This window comes from Cornus florida, unplaced genomic scaffold, assembly GCF_030987335.1.
Source record: "Cornus florida cultivar Cherokee Brave unplaced genomic scaffold, ASM3098733v1 CherokeeBrave_3.0.0_Hap2_Chr08, whole genome shotgun sequence".
In the NCBI taxonomy this organism is placed as follows: Eukaryota; Viridiplantae; Streptophyta; class Magnoliopsida; order Cornales; family Cornaceae; genus Cornus; species Cornus florida.
Genome location: NW_026775578.1, coordinates 73,811,918 through 73,829,416, shown reverse-complemented (window position 1 = coordinate 73,829,416; position 17,499 = coordinate 73,811,918). Strand labels below are relative to the sequence as shown.

The 17,499-nt window shown below is 35.1% G+C and overlaps 1 protein-coding gene across 1 annotated transcript; it reads left to right on the top strand.

Moving 5' to 3' along the window:
* Positions 1–11,596: 11,596 nt before the first annotated feature.
* LOC132268123 (beta-fructofuranosidase, soluble isoenzyme I-like) lies at positions 11,597–16,215 on the top strand. The gene is made up of 7 exons (XM_059768859.1): positions 11,597–12,129; positions 12,293–12,301; positions 12,694–13,550; positions 14,678–14,839; positions 14,928–15,151; positions 15,436–15,523; positions 15,850–16,215. The coding sequence occupies exons 1-7, from the start codon at positions 11,739–11,741 to the stop codon at positions 16,054–16,056; spliced, it is 1,938 nt and encodes a 645-aa protein (XP_059624842.1). The 5' UTR covers positions 11,597–11,738; the 3' UTR covers positions 16,057–16,215.
* The last annotated feature ends 1,284 nt before the right edge of the window (positions 16,216–17,499 follow it).

The following is a 17,499-nucleotide window of genomic DNA, read 5'->3' as shown; positions in this document are numbered from 1 at the left end:
AATTATAGATTTTTTATTAATTAGTAATTACTTTAATTTGTTCGGCGGAACCTTCGAGATCTATGGACCGACACTTTGGGTAATTAGGTAGTTAATAGTTAGAGGGTTATAATCTCAATATTTGCATCATTACTACTTGTATTTATTTTGTATTGATTATGGTTGATCACAAAGTAAATTCAAGTACCTTCGTGTGTTTTAGACAATATAGTTTTTTTTTATGTATTTTTAATTACTAAATTCTTATTTTTTGTCAAACAAATGTTTATTGAGATCAAAAACAAAAAAAAAATTGATCGAGCAACCACAATAAATATATTAATTAAGCAGTTTGATTGATGCTCTTAATTATCTAATAGTTAATTATGCATAGAGGGATCAATGTGCAACATTAACTTAGTGGTAATTTACTATTTGATTGGAGGTCAATTAATTTCTTTTAGTGGAGTAGAAATTAATTTATGAATTAATTGAATTGGGTCCATAAAGGTTGGACCGGGTCAATTATTAATTCATTGGAGCCAAGAGAATAGTAAGCCACAAAAGATTCTCACCTGTAACCCAACTTGACATTAAAGGCCCATAAGATTTTAGTTATCACTTTATTTGTACAGATTGAGCATTGTCATTTCCACTCTATGTGTCCATAAATACATGCATTCCATCTATTAGTAGGAAGCCTTTTGGGCACCATTAATTTGTGAAATCAAATATATTTTCTCTCTACATTAGGGTTTGAGTGTACTCATCTCATAGAAGCTCCCACAAACTTAGTCACCAAGGTATTTCATGGAGGCAAATGGGTGATTCCTAAAGGCAAAGCCATCTACAATGAAGAAGGAGACCTAAAGAGAAGGAATCAAGCTTCAATATGTGAAAACATTCCCTTTAGAGGAGAAATGTGAGGTTTACTCAAACCTCTATATAAGTTTTCTATCTCTTTATGAGATAAACATCATCTTCTTCTTACATTATATTTCCTTCTAGACATGAATCAAGATCCATAGATGAAAAGACCTCAAAATGATTTTTAAAATCTCTATTTCGCATCAAGAACGACTGCTAAAAGCTTCACTCATCCCATGCCCTTTTAATAATGGGTGCGTCGATTTCAATACCTTTTAATATAGGGAACTTCAATTACGGGCTTCACTCAGCTTAGACAATTATAATATAGAGCATTTTAATTTTAACCCCTTTTAGTACGAGAGACGATAATTACAAGCTTCAATAAGCTCTGACCCTTATCATACGGGTCACTTTTACTAGAGGGACCCTTTTAGTAAAGGGTAGTAACTATCCCGAGTTTGGTACTCGACAAATAAAGGTGTGGTGCTTAGCGACTAGAGGATGAAGGCTTAGTGCCAGGCGACTGGCGAATGAAGGCTTAGTGCCCGACGTCAAACGGATGAAGTCTTGGTGCCAGTGTTTAATAATGAGGGCTTGGTGCTTGGCATCCAACGGATGAATGCATGGAACCCAACCCAGCACTTGGTACCTAGTGTCCAGCAGATGAGAGCTTTGTACCCATCGGATGGGGGCGCGGTACCTAGCGATTGGCAGATATGGGCGTGGTGCCCGGTGTCGAGCAGATGAGAACTTTGTACCAATAGATGGTGTTTGTCCTAGTGCTTGTTCATGATTGTTTACTCTTTCAATATCGAAAGTATTCAAAGACAATTGGGTAAGTTGTGCATTGGCAAGTTGATATATCTTTGTCTCGATGATTAAAGGTAATTTGGTCTTTCTCAATGTACATTTCATGATGTTAAGATCATTGGTAATAGAACATTCTTTGTAGAATTTATCCAAGAAGCTACTACAACTATTGAAGCTTAGTTTCTGATTTATATTCTGTGTTAGTATATATGGTTTGCTCACAGTCTCTCTCAGGGGCATTTCAGTACTTTCACATATGTTAGGGTTCATGTTACATTTATCTGTGTTGCTACATTATTCATCAGAGCTCATTTTCTCATTATAACAGTTTATTTACATGGTTTACAAAGGGTACAACAATATTCTTTTCCTGGTCTGTCAAATAGCAATTGCAGGGGCATTATTATAATTCTGTGTGTAGCTTCAAAATGTTAACATATGTATAGTGGTCCTGCTGAGAGAAGAAGATAACATGATTGCATTATTTGGCCTCAAGTGTGTAATATTTTACATATATATACATATACACAAATATGTATATATTATGACAATTAAGGTCTACTCAAAAGTGTGCACCAGTAGGCAAATACAAGGACAATGTGGTCCTTTTACACACTTGTATATTAGAATTATCTTTTTATCCACATTAGGGTTGAAAGTGTAAGGAATATATATTCATTGTTATAGCAATTTAGAAAAGTAAGCCTAATAGTGAACAAACCCTAAAACGGAAGGCTATAAGAGAGACTCTCGAAAGCTTACAATGAACCAAGTTTTCTAAAGCTATGAAAGGTGATTTGAGTTGTGATTTATCCTTAGTAGCAACCATAAAGTGATCAAAATGTCAATCTACAACATGAAATCCTCTAGCTATTGTTTACATATGCTGAAACAAGCTTTGGAGGGTGAAATGAACTTGGAGCTAGTTCTGGAGTTGTTACAAGGTTGAGGCAAATGTATTTCATCATTTGGCAGCTCCTGTAAGCACTCCTTTGACCATCTTCTAGCTGTAGTCATGTTTGATGTCTCAAACCTCTTTGTAAGCTTACTTTTCTGGTTTTAGCTTTTATATCCAATCTTATATTGTTCATATCATGCTTCACTACATCCTTAATCATCTAAACATGAATATATAACTAATTTAGAGCTATAGAAGTTGACACAAATTCATAAAAGTGACCACAAGTTGTTTTGGCATCTTAAACCAAAACACTTAGGGTTTTTTACAGAGTTCGTCATTCACTGAGCCTTGATTTCTTCATCCATACTACTTAAGTCCTATTCTTCATATAAGCATGTGTATATAGTTAATTCATGATTGATGGAACTGAGTGCAAGACTGTGTTGCTTTAAAATTCTAGTTTTGTCCCCGAGAACAGAGTTTATGCATAAACTGAATTGAAGCCTTTTTGAACTGTATTTTGAGATTAACTTGTTATACTTTAATTGTTGTTGATCTGAGAAAGTTTAATATGTTAAGGCAAAGCTGTAAGAGCCTACTTTAAGCCCTAATTGTTGATGTATTTTACATTGACCTATCATACCTCACATCTGTAGATTAGAGGGTTTAGTTTTGTCCTAGTACTTGATCTGTGCTTTAAGTGTTACTCTTACAGAAATAACTATGTTATATAGTTGAGTAATTGCATTGTGATATTTGGGAGTTGTGTGAACCATTACTTAATGATGTGCACTTAGTGTATGAATTATAAAACCACTATTTATAGCACAAATTCTTGTAGAAAATAGCTAAGTAAGGGCTATCGATCTACGAAGATTGCTAGCTTATGGAAATCAAAACTCTAAGAATACTTTCAAGTTTGATAGAAAATGGTTAGCTTTGGTGATTTGTTTGTCACTTAGTATGAAATTAAAACTTAAATCAGAAAGTAAAATGGATTCAATTGATATGAATATATAAAGAGAAAAGGCTGAGGAATTGACTTCACCAAGACCTCATAAACATGCTTACATACAATCAATTTGGGGGAAAAATAACTATGTATATAACTATGATGTGTAGAAGTACAACTACCACAACATCTTCCACAAATTTACACAATTTAGAATTAAGCATAACCCATCTTTGGTTAGAATGGATCATCCACCTAAACTAAATTATGGTAAGAACCATCTTCCCTAGGCATGGCATATCAAAGTTCTCAAATTGTATGTTAATGCATATAAAATTCAAGAATCTAGCATAAATTCTCTTCAGTACGCATGGACCATTTACCCAACTAAATTAATCTAAGGGTGTAGCATGGTCCATCTTCCTTAAGCATAACCTATCCAAATTCTCATACAACATGCCAATAATACCATTTCATAAACTGATTCTCATTGTCACCATGAGAATGTCAGGTGTATAATTATGAAGATATGACTTCTAAGACAAGAAGACTTTTCAACACAATAATTTATTAGAATGTAATTCAGTACATCAATTCAATGTAAACAACATCTAGCTTATGAAATCAATTATATACATGAATAATACCCACATTGAAAAGCAATTACAATATATTTACTTGGTCAAGGCTACATCAATCCTATATGAGAGGAATTAGCTCATCTTGGACATGGTGGAAGCACCAAGGAATGAAAAAGATGACTTCCCTTTCAGCTCCATTACAGCCCCCTTTTTGCACACATAAGAACCCTAATTTTCCCGTACTTTCTCTTATTAATAAAAATATAAAACTGAATAATGATGAATTTACAATATAGAGATATATATAACTACTCTCCATAATCTGACTCTAATTTAAAAACCCCTTAAAATCGTGCATTCAAGTGAGGGAGAGAGAAATTAAAAATTAAAAATCTTTTAACAGCTCATTTAATCACAGGTGGGCGTCCGGACATAGGGGGTGACATCCGGATATAGCCTATCATGGTTAGCCTCCTTGCGCGCGTAGAGTGCTTGCAACGGCTGATCCTAGCATGTGGCGTTCGGACGCAGAGATGGGTGTCTCAACGGAAATTCCGTTGGCTACTGTAATGTTATTTCTTTCAATTGCAATTGCTTGGCCAACTTTTCCACTGACGTCTGGACGCTAGCTTGATTTCTATGGTGACTTCATCTTCTTTTCTAGTCTTCTCAGGTTAACTTCTTTCCTCAAAATAGACATGTTAATGATCTTAAGACCCTTTTTGGTTGATTCATCAGCTCACCATGATCCATGTCTCTTAAAGTCCTGTAAATCCTTGCTTTTATTCATTTTAGGGGACAAGTCCTGAAAATAAACAAAATACACAAAAACATATAATGTACACATTATTGATACAAAAATAGGCTAAAACATGCAATTAAGGGCGCTTGAATATGAAATATTCGGCATCTATCACTTAACCTCTGTTACTTGGTTTTAACCTTAAGATCAAGTTAGCTAGGGTTTTCTGAAGAAAGCCTACTCTATGTGTTTAAATTGTTTATCATTTTTGTGTTTATTGATGTCATTGTCTGTGCAAGAATATAATGATAATTTGAAGTTGTGGGAACCTTTCTTAGCACATGCAGGTTTCAGGTTATTTGATAAATTTACCCTTTAGAACTTGAAAGCTAGGGTTTATTGGGGTTTAAGCCTTTCAGTTATTATATTGTTCCACCTTGCTATGTGAACTATCTTCATCAATTGAGCAAGTGTACTTTGGTGAAACAAGGCGGTGGAAGTCACACCTTGTGAGCTAGTGTGTATGCAGAGGCTATTAAGAGCTTTGAGGGTCCAAGCAAAGGTGTTGTGGACAGGGGAAGTGGGGAGTGCACTATGTGAGCTAGTGTGTGTCTAGAGGCTATGAAAACTAGGGTTACAACTTGTGCATGGGTATGTGTAGAGTGTGTAACTACTTGCATACAACTAGTGTAGATATTTATTGGCTGAGGCCAAAAACCAAGGTTTTTTCCTATTAAGAGGGTTTTCCTTGTATATCTCAGCTTACTTAAATTGAAGTTGTATATGTATTAATATCTTGCAAGTGAACCTTAATGGTACATAAGATTTAGAAGAAAAAGTACTTAGACCAATTCACCTCCTCCCCCTCTTGGTCTAACAATTGGAATAAGAGCCTTGGTCTGCCTAACCAAGGCCTTAAGAAGCCTGCAGTAAAGATCTTGGACTTCAATGGAGGGCATTTGCATTGACAAATCTCCTTGGCTAAATGGCACAAACTTTGAATCATAGAAAATAAGGACGGTGGCCTACTTGATGTCACACTCTTATGATGTGTGGGATGATGCAATCAATGTTACAAATGTGTTGAATACAGAAGAATATACTTTCAATGACAAAATAGCCTGGTCAAATGAGCTTAAAGTAAGACAAGTGTTAATCAGAGGTCTTAGCAAATACGATCTCAACAAGGTCAGGGACTGTAGATCTTTCAAAGAGATGTGGGATTCACTTGGGTGCTTCATATGATATCAAACAAGATTTTGAATTACCAGTGTCAATCAATGAAGTTAACAAAGAAACAATTACTCAATGTCTTAATAACTCAGCTCAAGGGAACGGGATTTAAAAGTTGGCTTTAGAAGAGGATAACTGTAGTAATGATTTCAAGACCAAACTCTCTACCCTTCTTTCTTTCTCTCTTACTGTATTTGGAGTCCTGAACCTAAGGTCAAATAAAATGTTATGGATGAATACGGAGGATAATGAAGGTATTACAATGCTTACTTCAGAAAACAGGTCATTAAGGATGTCAAGTGATTATATGAGAATTACAGTGCACAAAAGTGAAAATGCAGCTGAGGTTGACTGTATTATAAAGAAGTTTAGCAGCCTTAATCTAAAAGAGAAAGGGCATACTCAGAAACCTTTCAGCTGTAGTTGTGCAAGGCTTAACCTCTCTATTGAAAAGGTGCAATCAGCTTCAAAGAAGACAAAATGACTATCAAAAGGATGGTTTTAGACTTACAGAAATCTAAAAATAAATTCACAAGGCCTGCCAATATTAAACCTTCTGTTATATGCTCTAGTTCATTTACTCAATACTGTCATTTAAAGTTCAGACCAAAGAAAATGGCAAGAATCTGGAAAGGAGAAACCACTAAGCTTAGCCATCAATAAATAAACAAGTTGAGAGGAAGAAGATGAAGATTAGGAGAACAAGTGACTAAGGAAGACGATATAATCAAACAGACCTATACTAGCACTACCATTCTTACACATACACCTCCACCTTCCATTTGTCAATAATCCAACCATCCACATGCCACCAATCAAGCCCAACACTTGTCCTAATCAAAACACAACACATGACACTTACTTTCAAAAATTGCACAAAATTCTTTCTAAGAAAATATCTAAAAAAATAATCGCACTATTACCCTAAATGAAAATATCTTCAAAAGATAATCGCATAAATAACCCAAAAAATGGAAATGTCCCAAAAATATAATCGCACAAATAATCCCAAAATCACAAAAGGTAAAACATATACAAGTGCAATACAAATACATAAATACATAACGTTAAAATATGCAAGGATGAAATAAAAGAAGTGTCAGGAACTATTACCGAGCACTTGACTCGATCCGATCCAGTAAGACCTGAATCTGAAAAATAAACAAAAAAAGAAAATACAGAAAAAATAAAAAAGGGACAGGTTCTCACAAATTATGATCTATCTGACCCCTTGGGCTCCCATGTCGATTGAACTTCGTAGACAATAACTAAAATGTAACACATGGAACTAACTTTCAAAAATTGCATAAAAGTCCTTCCAAGAAAATATCTAAAAAAATAATCGCACTATTGCCCACAAATGAAAATATCTTCAAAAGATAATTGCACAAATAATCCCAAAATGACAAAAGTAAAACATATATAAGTGCAATACAAATCCATAAAGAAACATGGGTAAAATACACAAGGATGAAATAGAAAAAGTGTCACGAACTATTCCTGAGCACTTGACTCGATTCGGTCCGTCAAGACCTGAATTCCAAAAATAAACGAAAAAAGAAAATACAACAAAATGAAAAAGGGACAGGTGACGAGGCCGCTTGATATACGCCAAAATAATGTAGTAAATGTGTGATTCAAGAAAAGCCTTTTTGGTCAAGTTTAAATTTATAAAAACCACTACCACCACTACTACTAAAGTAGCAAGAGTGAGTAGGGATCGTCCTAAGGGATTTTACGTGTTGGAAATTAACTTTGACTCTAATGTATCACAAGATTGCAAAGAGAGAGATTGATTGTTTGAATTAAACTAAAATTCAATTAATTAAAATGCAAGAAAAATAAACTAGCGAGAAATAGGGATTTAAGAGATATGAAGAGAGGACTTAGGGTGTTGGAATCGCCACTAAGCTCGTGTAATTAACCACTTACTTTCCATTAATGGGGAATACATTGTTGTGAATAAAATGCGACTACCAATTGCAATATTAAGCATGGACCATCTAATTTATGTATGAATTGTCTACCTAAACTAAGTGTAGCACAACCCATCAATTTTAAGCATGACCCATCTAAGTAGCAACAATTGTAGCACACATCAATCTAGAGAATTATGGAATTTTCAATAATAAGCCATGGAATATCTAAGCAAGCATAGATTGTCTACCCACCTACAAGCATGAATTAAATTGTAGAACAACCCATCAAGCATAAGTATAAACCATCAAATTAATTGACAAACCCATTCAATGAAAACCCATGCTTAGCCATCACTAGATTTTCAATCAACCACACATAGGCATGCAATTAATATAGAAAAACTAGTGTAGAGATCAATTCCCAAATAATCACAAATAAGACAACATGTAATTACAAAGAGAATCAATAAGAAGAATTAAATCATATGAATCATGTGAGACATAATTCCCAATTTAATCACACATAGACATGTAAATAAACTAGAGAATTAATAGGAAGAATTAAACCATGGAAATCATAGAAATATACCAAGATTCATCAAATTCACAAGGCTAGAACATTAATCACAACAATAGATATATATAAATCCCCAAAAATAGAAATACAAGGGTTTAGATTACACAAGACTTAGGGCTCATCCAAGCCCTAAGTGTAGATCTACCCAATCATGGAGGAGGTAGATGTGGTCATGGAATCAAGCTCCAAGCATGGCTCCATCTTCTTCTTCCTCTTCTTCTTCTTCTTCTTTGGAGCTCTAGAGATGGAGAGAGGGAGTGGTCTAGAGATGAATCTTGAGATGTGCCTCCACTTCCCTCTTTTTTTCTAACCTTAATCTCTAACTTTGCTAGAGAGAGAAAAAAAATTACAATGTAAAAATAAAATAATAAAAAGCTCATTTACAAATGGGTCACTTCCCTTTATATAGAAGGTCATTTTCTTAGTCATTAAGTCAGGAATAGAGGCCCAAAAATATCTAATCCTGTACTATGTGATAGATGGACTTTTGGGCGCACACGGAATAAGATAGCTCGCTGCCAGCAAAAATTGGATCGATCCAACTTTGATTTTCGATCGATCCAACTTTTCTCAGAAAGTTGGATGGATCCAACTTGGCAAATTTTCAGCATCAGCCTCTTTTTGCTCCAAATCATCCTCTTTTTGCTCCGGATCATCACTAAGACTTAGTTTGACTCCAAAAAGGCCTTAAGAAACCATTTTTATCCCATTTTAACATTATTGACCTGAAATAGACAAAAACACAAATAAGTACTAAAACGGAAAAATAAGATAGATAAAGGTCCTAGAACACTCAAGCTTAAGGGGTTTAAAAGTGTACTTTTCAGCGCTCATCAACAGGTCCTCACAAATTGTAATCTATGTGAACCCTTGGGCTCCAGTTTCGCTTGAACTTCGTAGACAATAATTAAAACACAACAAATGGCACTAACTTTCAAAAATTGTATAAAACTCCTTCCAAGAAAATACCTAAAAAAATAATTGCACTATTGCCCCAAATGAAAATATCTTCAAAAGATAATCACACAAATAACCCCAAAAATTGAAATGTTCCAAAAATATAATCGCACAAATAACCCCAAAATGACAAAAGGTAAAACATATACAAGTGCAATTCAAATCCATAAAGACACGAGGGTAAAATACACAAGGATGAAATGGAAGAAGTGTCGGGAACTATTCCCGAGCACTTGACTTGATCCGATCCGACAAGACCCGAATCCGAAAAATAAACGGAAAAAGAAAATACAAAAAAATGAAAAAGGGACAGGTCCTCACAAATTGCAATCTATCTGACCCTTTGGGCTCCAGTGTCGCTTGAACTTCCTAGACAATAATTAAAACACAAAACGTGGCACTAACTTTCAAAAATTACAAAAAAGTCCTTCCAAGAAAATATCTAAAAAAATAATCGCATTATTGCCCCAAATAAAAAAAATTCAAAAGATAATCGCACAAATAACCCAAAAAATTGAAATGTTCCAAAGATATAATCATACAAATAACCCCAAAAGGACAAAAGGTAAAACATATACAAGTGCAATACAAATCCATAAAGACACGATGGTAAAATACGCAATGATGAAATGGAAGAAGTGTCGGGAACTATTCTCGAGCACTTGACTCGATCCAATCCGATAAGATCCGAATATGAAAAATAAACGGAAAAAGAAATACAAAAAAATGAAAAAAGGACAGGTCCTCACAAATTGTAATCTATCTGACCCCTTGGGCCCTAGTATCGCTTGAACTTCATAGACAATAATAAAAACACAACACATGGTACTAACTTTCAAAAAAATTGCGTAAAAGTCCTTCCAAGAAAATATCTAAACAAATAATCGCACTATTGGCCCAAATGAAAATATTTTCTAAAGATAATCGCACAAATAACCCCCAAATTTAAAATGTTCCAAAAATATAATCGCACGAATAACCCCAAAATGACAAAAGCTAAAATATATACAAGTGCAATACAAATCCATAAAGACATGAGGGTAAAATACGTAAGGATGAAATAGAAGAAGTGTCTAGAACTATTCCCGAGCACTTGACTCAATCCGATCCAACAATACCCGAATCTGAAAAATAAACAGAAAAATAAACAGGGACAGGTCCTCACAAATTGTAGTCTATCTGACCCCTTGGGCTCCAGTGTCGCTTGAATTTCGTAGACAATAATTGAAACACAACACATGGCACTAACTTTCAAAAATTGCATAAAAGTTCTTCCAAGAAAATATCTAAAAAAATAATCGCACTATTGCCCCAAATGAAAATATCTTCAAAAGATAATCGCACAAATAATCCCAAAAGTGGAAATGTTCCCAAAGCATAATCGCACAAATAACCCCAAAATGGCAAAAGGTAAAACATATACAAGTGCACTACAAATCTACAAAGACACAGAAAGTAAAATACGCAAGGATGAAATGGAAGAAGTGTAGGGATCTATTCCCGAGCACTTGACTAGATTCGGTTCGACAAAGCCCGAATCTGAAAAATAAACGAAAATATAAAATACAGCTATGTGACACCTTGGGCTCCCATGTCGCTGGAACTTCCGAAACAATAATTATGATAAAGTCTATATGGCTTACTGTAACTAATGAAAATGATATTATTATTATTATTATTATTATTCTTAATTTATTATTACTTTTTTTGTCCTACTTTAAATGTCGCATTCGGAAAGACGACATTTAAATTGAGACGAATATATTATTATTATTATTTTATTTATTATTATTATTTTATATTTTGGGGGTTATAAATTGTGAATAAGATGAAGTTGGAACAGCATTTAGGATGCTAAGATGTACACCTAAGCTTAATAATTAATTCTGCACAAGCCAAGACAAGGATGTCAACAAAATATTCGGTCCCTTGCGTGATCCAAAGTGCCACGTAGTGTGTATATTTATTTATATAATGATAAACGCAAGTTTACGCCGTAATGATAAACTCAAGATTCCAACCGAGCTGGACAATCAACCACCCTAGCACACCACGTCCCACCGGGCAAATCCATATTTGACACAACATCCTTTTTCTGACGCCATTCCACTTAGACTGGTCCAACTCTCTCTCTCTATTCATCTATATAACACCACAAACTCCTTTAATTCTTAATGCACTAGCACCTCTCCATTCTATCAGCTCAATCAACCAAAAATGGACACCCACACTACCACTTCAACCCCTGATGATCTTGAAAATGCAACTTCTTACACTCTCCTACCGGACCAAACTCAATCAACTGGATCTCCGGCCAATCAACGCCGACCCAAGAAGGGTCTCACCTGTATCTTGCTCTCCACATTGGGTCTGCTGTCTTTGATCGTTTTGATCCTCAACCAAGCTACGGTCAATACCGATCCACCTTCTTCTGTGTCCACGCCGGAGACCTTGGAGCTGCCACCCTCGAGAGGGGTATCATTGGGAGTGTCGGAGAAGACTTTCCGGCAGTTTCCCGGCGACGGGAAGGTGTACCCGTGGACCAATGCTATGCTGTCATGGCAAAGAACAACCTATCATTTTCAACCCCAAAAGAATTGGATGAATGGTGGGTACAAAACACAATCACTTTTAACTTTTTACCCGGCCTTTTGTTATTTTATAGTACTCCATTATTGATACATATAAATATATATTATGTTTTTCTAATCCAATTTTATTGTCATTTTTCATGGTTGCTCTTGTGGGGAATCTGGTTATTTCTGCATCAGATCCTAATGGTACGTTTTCACATTACTTTGTGTTTGTCTCATAAAAAGTTTTATGTTTGAAAAATTTGTAAGTCACGGTTCCTAAACATAATACTTTTAGTGAGTTACAGTTATCCAAATATAACACTTTTTATGAAATATAAAAAATAATATTTACGAACAATTTTCAAATAAATGTGTCAATTTTATTTAAATTTTTATTTATACATCAAGTTGTGATTAATTAACATCATATAATTTAGACCATATAAAAATTTCTGTCTTTAAATTCTACTTCCATGTAAAAAGGGGCTAAATTACTCTAATTGATCTAAAATTGATGAATACTATATATATACACACTTATGCATATATAATAATGTCTACATGTTTGAAATGGGGACATAATTGCATTTTTGTAGGTCCATTGTACCACATGGGGTGGTACCACCTTTTCTACCAGTATAACCCAAATTCTGCCGTTTGGGGCAACATAACGTGGGCCCATGCGGTGTCAAAGGACATGATCCATTGGCTCCACCTCCCTTTTGCTATGGTCCCAGATAGCTGGTTTGATTGTAATGGTGTGTTCACGGGGTCCGCCACGATTCTTCCCGATGGTCAGATCATAATGCTCTACACTGGGACCACCGATGACTATGTGCAGGTGCAAAACCTTGCGTACCCTGCCAACCTATCTGATCCTCTCCTTCGTAATTGGGTCAAGTATGCGGGTAACCCGGTCTTAGTCACTCCATCCGGTATTGCTCCCAAAGACTTCAGGGACCCGACAACGGCATGGCTTGGCCCCGATGGGAAATGGCGGATCACAATCGGGTCAAAGGTTAACACCACGGGCATTTCGCTAGTGTATCAAACCACCAACTTCACAAGCTATGAGCTGTTGGATGGAGTCTTGCATGCGGTTCCGGGTACGGGCATGTGGGAATGCGTGGACTTTTACCCAGTTTCAATGACTAGGAAGAATGGTTTGGACACATCAGCTAATGGACCGGGTTTGAAGCACGTGCTTAAGGCAAGTTTGGATGATGACAAGCATGATTATTACGCCCTTGGGACATATGATCCGATTAATGGTAGATGGACACCAGATAACCCGGAGTTGGATGTGGGTATCGGGTTACGGGTGGATTATGGGAAGTACTATGCATCAAAGACATTCTATGACCAAAATAAGGATAGGAGGATTCTTTGGGGTTGGACTGGAGAAACTGATAGTGAATCTGATGATCTTTTGAAGGGTTGGGCATCTCTTCAGGTAATAAATTTTTTTGACTTATTATATTTATGAATAACAATTTAGGTCAATAAGAACTTACGTGCCATTAGTATTTTTCACGTGATGACATCGACCTCTCAAACATATATAATCACCCTATATTTCATTATTAGTACTACCATTTCAAGCAATTATTTGATCTCATCCATTAAATACAGACATTAATGCTATTTTTTGGACACTTGTTCAAATATAAGGAACTAAAGCTTTGTTTGACTTGCTCAAGTGCAATTCAAGTTGAAGTGGGATTGGTTCAAATTCAATCAGTCAATGAATTTTATGCTTTTAGTTTTTAGTCTGTCCCACCACTTTCTGAGTAAATTATTTACTTTGATTAATATTCTCTAGGCATAATCAGTTCTCTTTCCTAGTCATTGCAATAATTGAATTTGTGAGAAGCATTTCATACTGTTTGTGAATGATTTTTTTGACCTTTTCGAAGATTTAGTTAATCAATAATTATGTCTTCTGTAGTCATTTAGTAAGAACATTGTTGCCTGAGAATGTTTCTCTTTCATATCTCATCTAAATTTATTTTCAGCCATTGATGAGAGTGTAAGAAGAATTCCCAAAAATAAACTGAGAGGCCCCATTGTGATTTAAATTGCATCTGACTATATATATATATATATATATATATATATATATGCATCATCATTGAAGAATATCATAAGCACTTTACAACTGGTGATGATTTGCTTTTGGGACTGAGGATTAAGTGGTTAATTTGGTCTTCACCTGGTGTAGTTGTGGCCTCGTAATTTTTTAATTTCAAAACACTCCTTGTAGTTGTAAATGAGATGATTAATCATGAACTCTAGCACTTAAATATGTGAACCCCAACAAAAAAACACATATATAAACACACACACAAAAGAAGAAGAAGACGAAGAAGAAGAAGAAGAAGATAAACAAGAGAAAGTGATATGAAGAAAAGTTAAATCATGAACTCTAGCACTTAAATATGTAAAACCAAAAATATTCAATGGAACCAATACAAAATAAGCACCTCTTCATCTCATGTGTGTTGTTTTTACTTGTACCAACTAGTATATTTTATTTTATTTTATTTTTGCGGTAAATTGATTTCTTGTTGTGTTTCACAGACCATTCCCAGGACTGTATTGTTTGACAATAAGACCGGAACCAATTTACTTCACTGGCCTGTGGACGAACTGGAGAGCTTGAGAAAGAAGAGCACCGAATTCAATGAGGTGGAGGTTGGACCTGGATCAGTTGTGCCGCTGAATATAGGCTTAGCTACTCAGGTCTCTGATTTGTTTTGCTAAGATTTCTAGATTATTACTGTAAAATTGTATATTTGCTGAAAAATTGGTAGTTTGGCAACGGTTGCAGCTAGACATAAGTGCCACCTTTGAAATAGAGGCACTGGAGGCGACAGTTGAAGCCGATGTGAACTACAATTGCACCGGTGGTGCTACTGCAAGGGGTGCCTTGGGACCATTTGGCCTTCTGGTTATTGCTGATGAAACACTTTCTGAACAAACACCGGTTTATTTCTACATCGCCAAAGACACTGATGGGAGTGCCAACACTTGGTTCTGTGCTGATGAAACAAGGTATGCTTCTCTCTTACTTGAAAGTATATCTTTAGCATTTGGTCCCCTTAATTATCTCTCGAATTAAATTACTACTATACCAATTATCCGATTTTTGAATTGCACATGCTATTATATAATTCAGTAGTCTGTGTTTTTGGAGTTACTATTTCTTGAATCCAGAATTATTTCATGCTTAGAAGTAGCTATTTTTCTTAGGTTTTTGATGATTTAAAATATACTGACATGGTTGAAATTCATCCACGCGAGCAAAATATTGTAACGCCATATGTTTATCTATGCAGATCATCCAAGGCTTCCAATGTTTACAGAAAAATTTATGGAAGCATAGTCCCTGTGCTTGATGGTGAAAAATTCTCCATGAGGTTATTGGTATGTCACAATCTCTTATTTTTTTTTTATTTTATATATATTTATATGTAGTTTAATTGGAGCCTAAAGCTTGAAATATACTAGAAAGGAAACTATTAAGACCAAAAAAATGTTGATCAGTTTTAGATCCATTTAGATGTAAATAAAAGTTACATGAGTATATAGTACTTCTAAATCAAAATTCTGCATCAGAAATGGCTCCTTACCAAAGGGGTTGATACTTGTTGTACTATACATGAATTCTCCTAAAAGTTTTCGATAATCAACACAATCGGATTTAACTAAAAGAGAACATTCAACAAATTTTCTCCCGAAATTGGATTCAGGTTGATCATTCCATTGTGGAGAGCTTTGCCCAAGGAGGGAGATCAGTGATCACATCAAGAGTTTATCCAACAAGTGCGATTGATGGGGCAGCGCGGGTATTCCTGTTTAACAATGCCACAGGATTGAAGGTCACAGCTTCACTCAAGATTTGGCAAATGGATTCAGCTTACATTCACACTTTCCCCTTAGATCAGATACAATACTGAGTTCAAACTGTTGTATATAAATCGTTTTTTTTTTTTTTTGTTTGGTTATACAAAAATAAATAAAAAAATTCAGAATATCAAGAATCTTGTATCCTTTCATTTTTCTGAAAAATGTAAAATGACAGATTGCTTCATAGGAATTATCCCTCTTGAATGGAATTAGTCTTCCATTTACATTGTAGAATAAAGTACATGTAATCAAAGATATGTAGTACAAGAGAATTTGAGGGTGGCAAAATATAAATTTAGAAAGTTAAAAAGACAACAAATTGAGAGAGGAAGAGTGAATTGCTCCTTTTCTATTTATTCATATATGTTCTTTAGGTTCCTTACACATATATATAGATGGTTTCTACCACTACAATTTTGCCACCTCATCTTTTGGGTTTAGCCAATTCCTTGCATTCATATGCACACTCAATTGCTTTTTGACATGAGATTACTATGTGTTAATGGGATGATGATCAAATAGACCCAGCCACGTAACCTGGCCGTGCTAACGGTGTCGACTCATACTTTTGGTGCCTATAATTCCTAATGCCAGCATAGCTGCATTCACGTTGTGATTCTTTACTGATACAATGAATTCCTTAATTTTCAATTTGATTAAACAAGCAGTGGACCCCACACAATTATACATATAATATAACACTCCCCTTGGCTCCATTAGACTGCACTAAAAATATGGCCCCTAAAAATCTTGTTCGGAAAAATTCAATAAGAAAAAACCATGGTGAAATAAAAAGAATACAATATTCTCGTGTGTCTGAAAATGGTATTCTATGAGTTTTAATTGCCACATTAAAACCTTGTCTAGGAAAATTCAATGGGACAAAAGCTGAACGAAGCAAAAAGAGTACCAATACATTTTCAATCAATTGCTCCCCCTCATTCATGCATTAGTTCAGCACTAAAGAATTTTGAATTGACGTATTCCAATATTGTGCACCAACTTCTTGAACGTCGTAGTTGGTAGTGCTTTAATGAATAAGTCTGCAAAAGTTTCACATGAACAAATGTGTTGAACGTCAATATCAATATTCTTCTACAGTTAGTGTGTATAAAAGAACTTTGGTGAGATTGTTTGGTTCAATTTCATATAACCTCTTTTGATCTGTGGAAGGCATGCAACATTATCTTCATATTATATGATTGTGCTATTTTTTATTGAGGAGAAACCATATGTTTCTCTAACATGTTGAATCATAAATCTTAACGAAATGCATTCCATGTTTGACTCATGAACTGCAAGTATCTCATAATGATTTGAAGAAGGTGTACTAATTGTCTATTTCACTGATTACCATGATATAGAAGTGCACGATAATTAGTTGACTGAAAAGCTATGTCCGACCGTGTGCAATTTATAAGATACATAGGAGCACCAATTGCACTAAGATATGACATTTCAAGGCCAAATAGTTCTATATCATCCTCTTGAGG

What these genes read in the sequence shown, in the direction of transcription:
- LOC132268123 (XM_059768859.1), top strand. Translation starts at nt 11,739, where the DNA reads ATGGACACCCACACTACCACTTCAACCCCTGATGATCTTGAAAATGCA. An exon ending in AGGGTTGGGCATCTCTTCAG is followed by an intron (nt 13,551 to 14,677) that starts GTAATAAATTTT and finishes TGTGTTTCACAG; the next exon opens with ACCATTCCCAGGACTGTATT. An exon ending in ATATAGGCTTAGCTACTCAG is followed by an intron (nt 14,840 to 14,927) that starts GTCTCTGATTTG and finishes CAACGGTTGCAG; the next exon opens with CTAGACATAAGTGCCACCTT.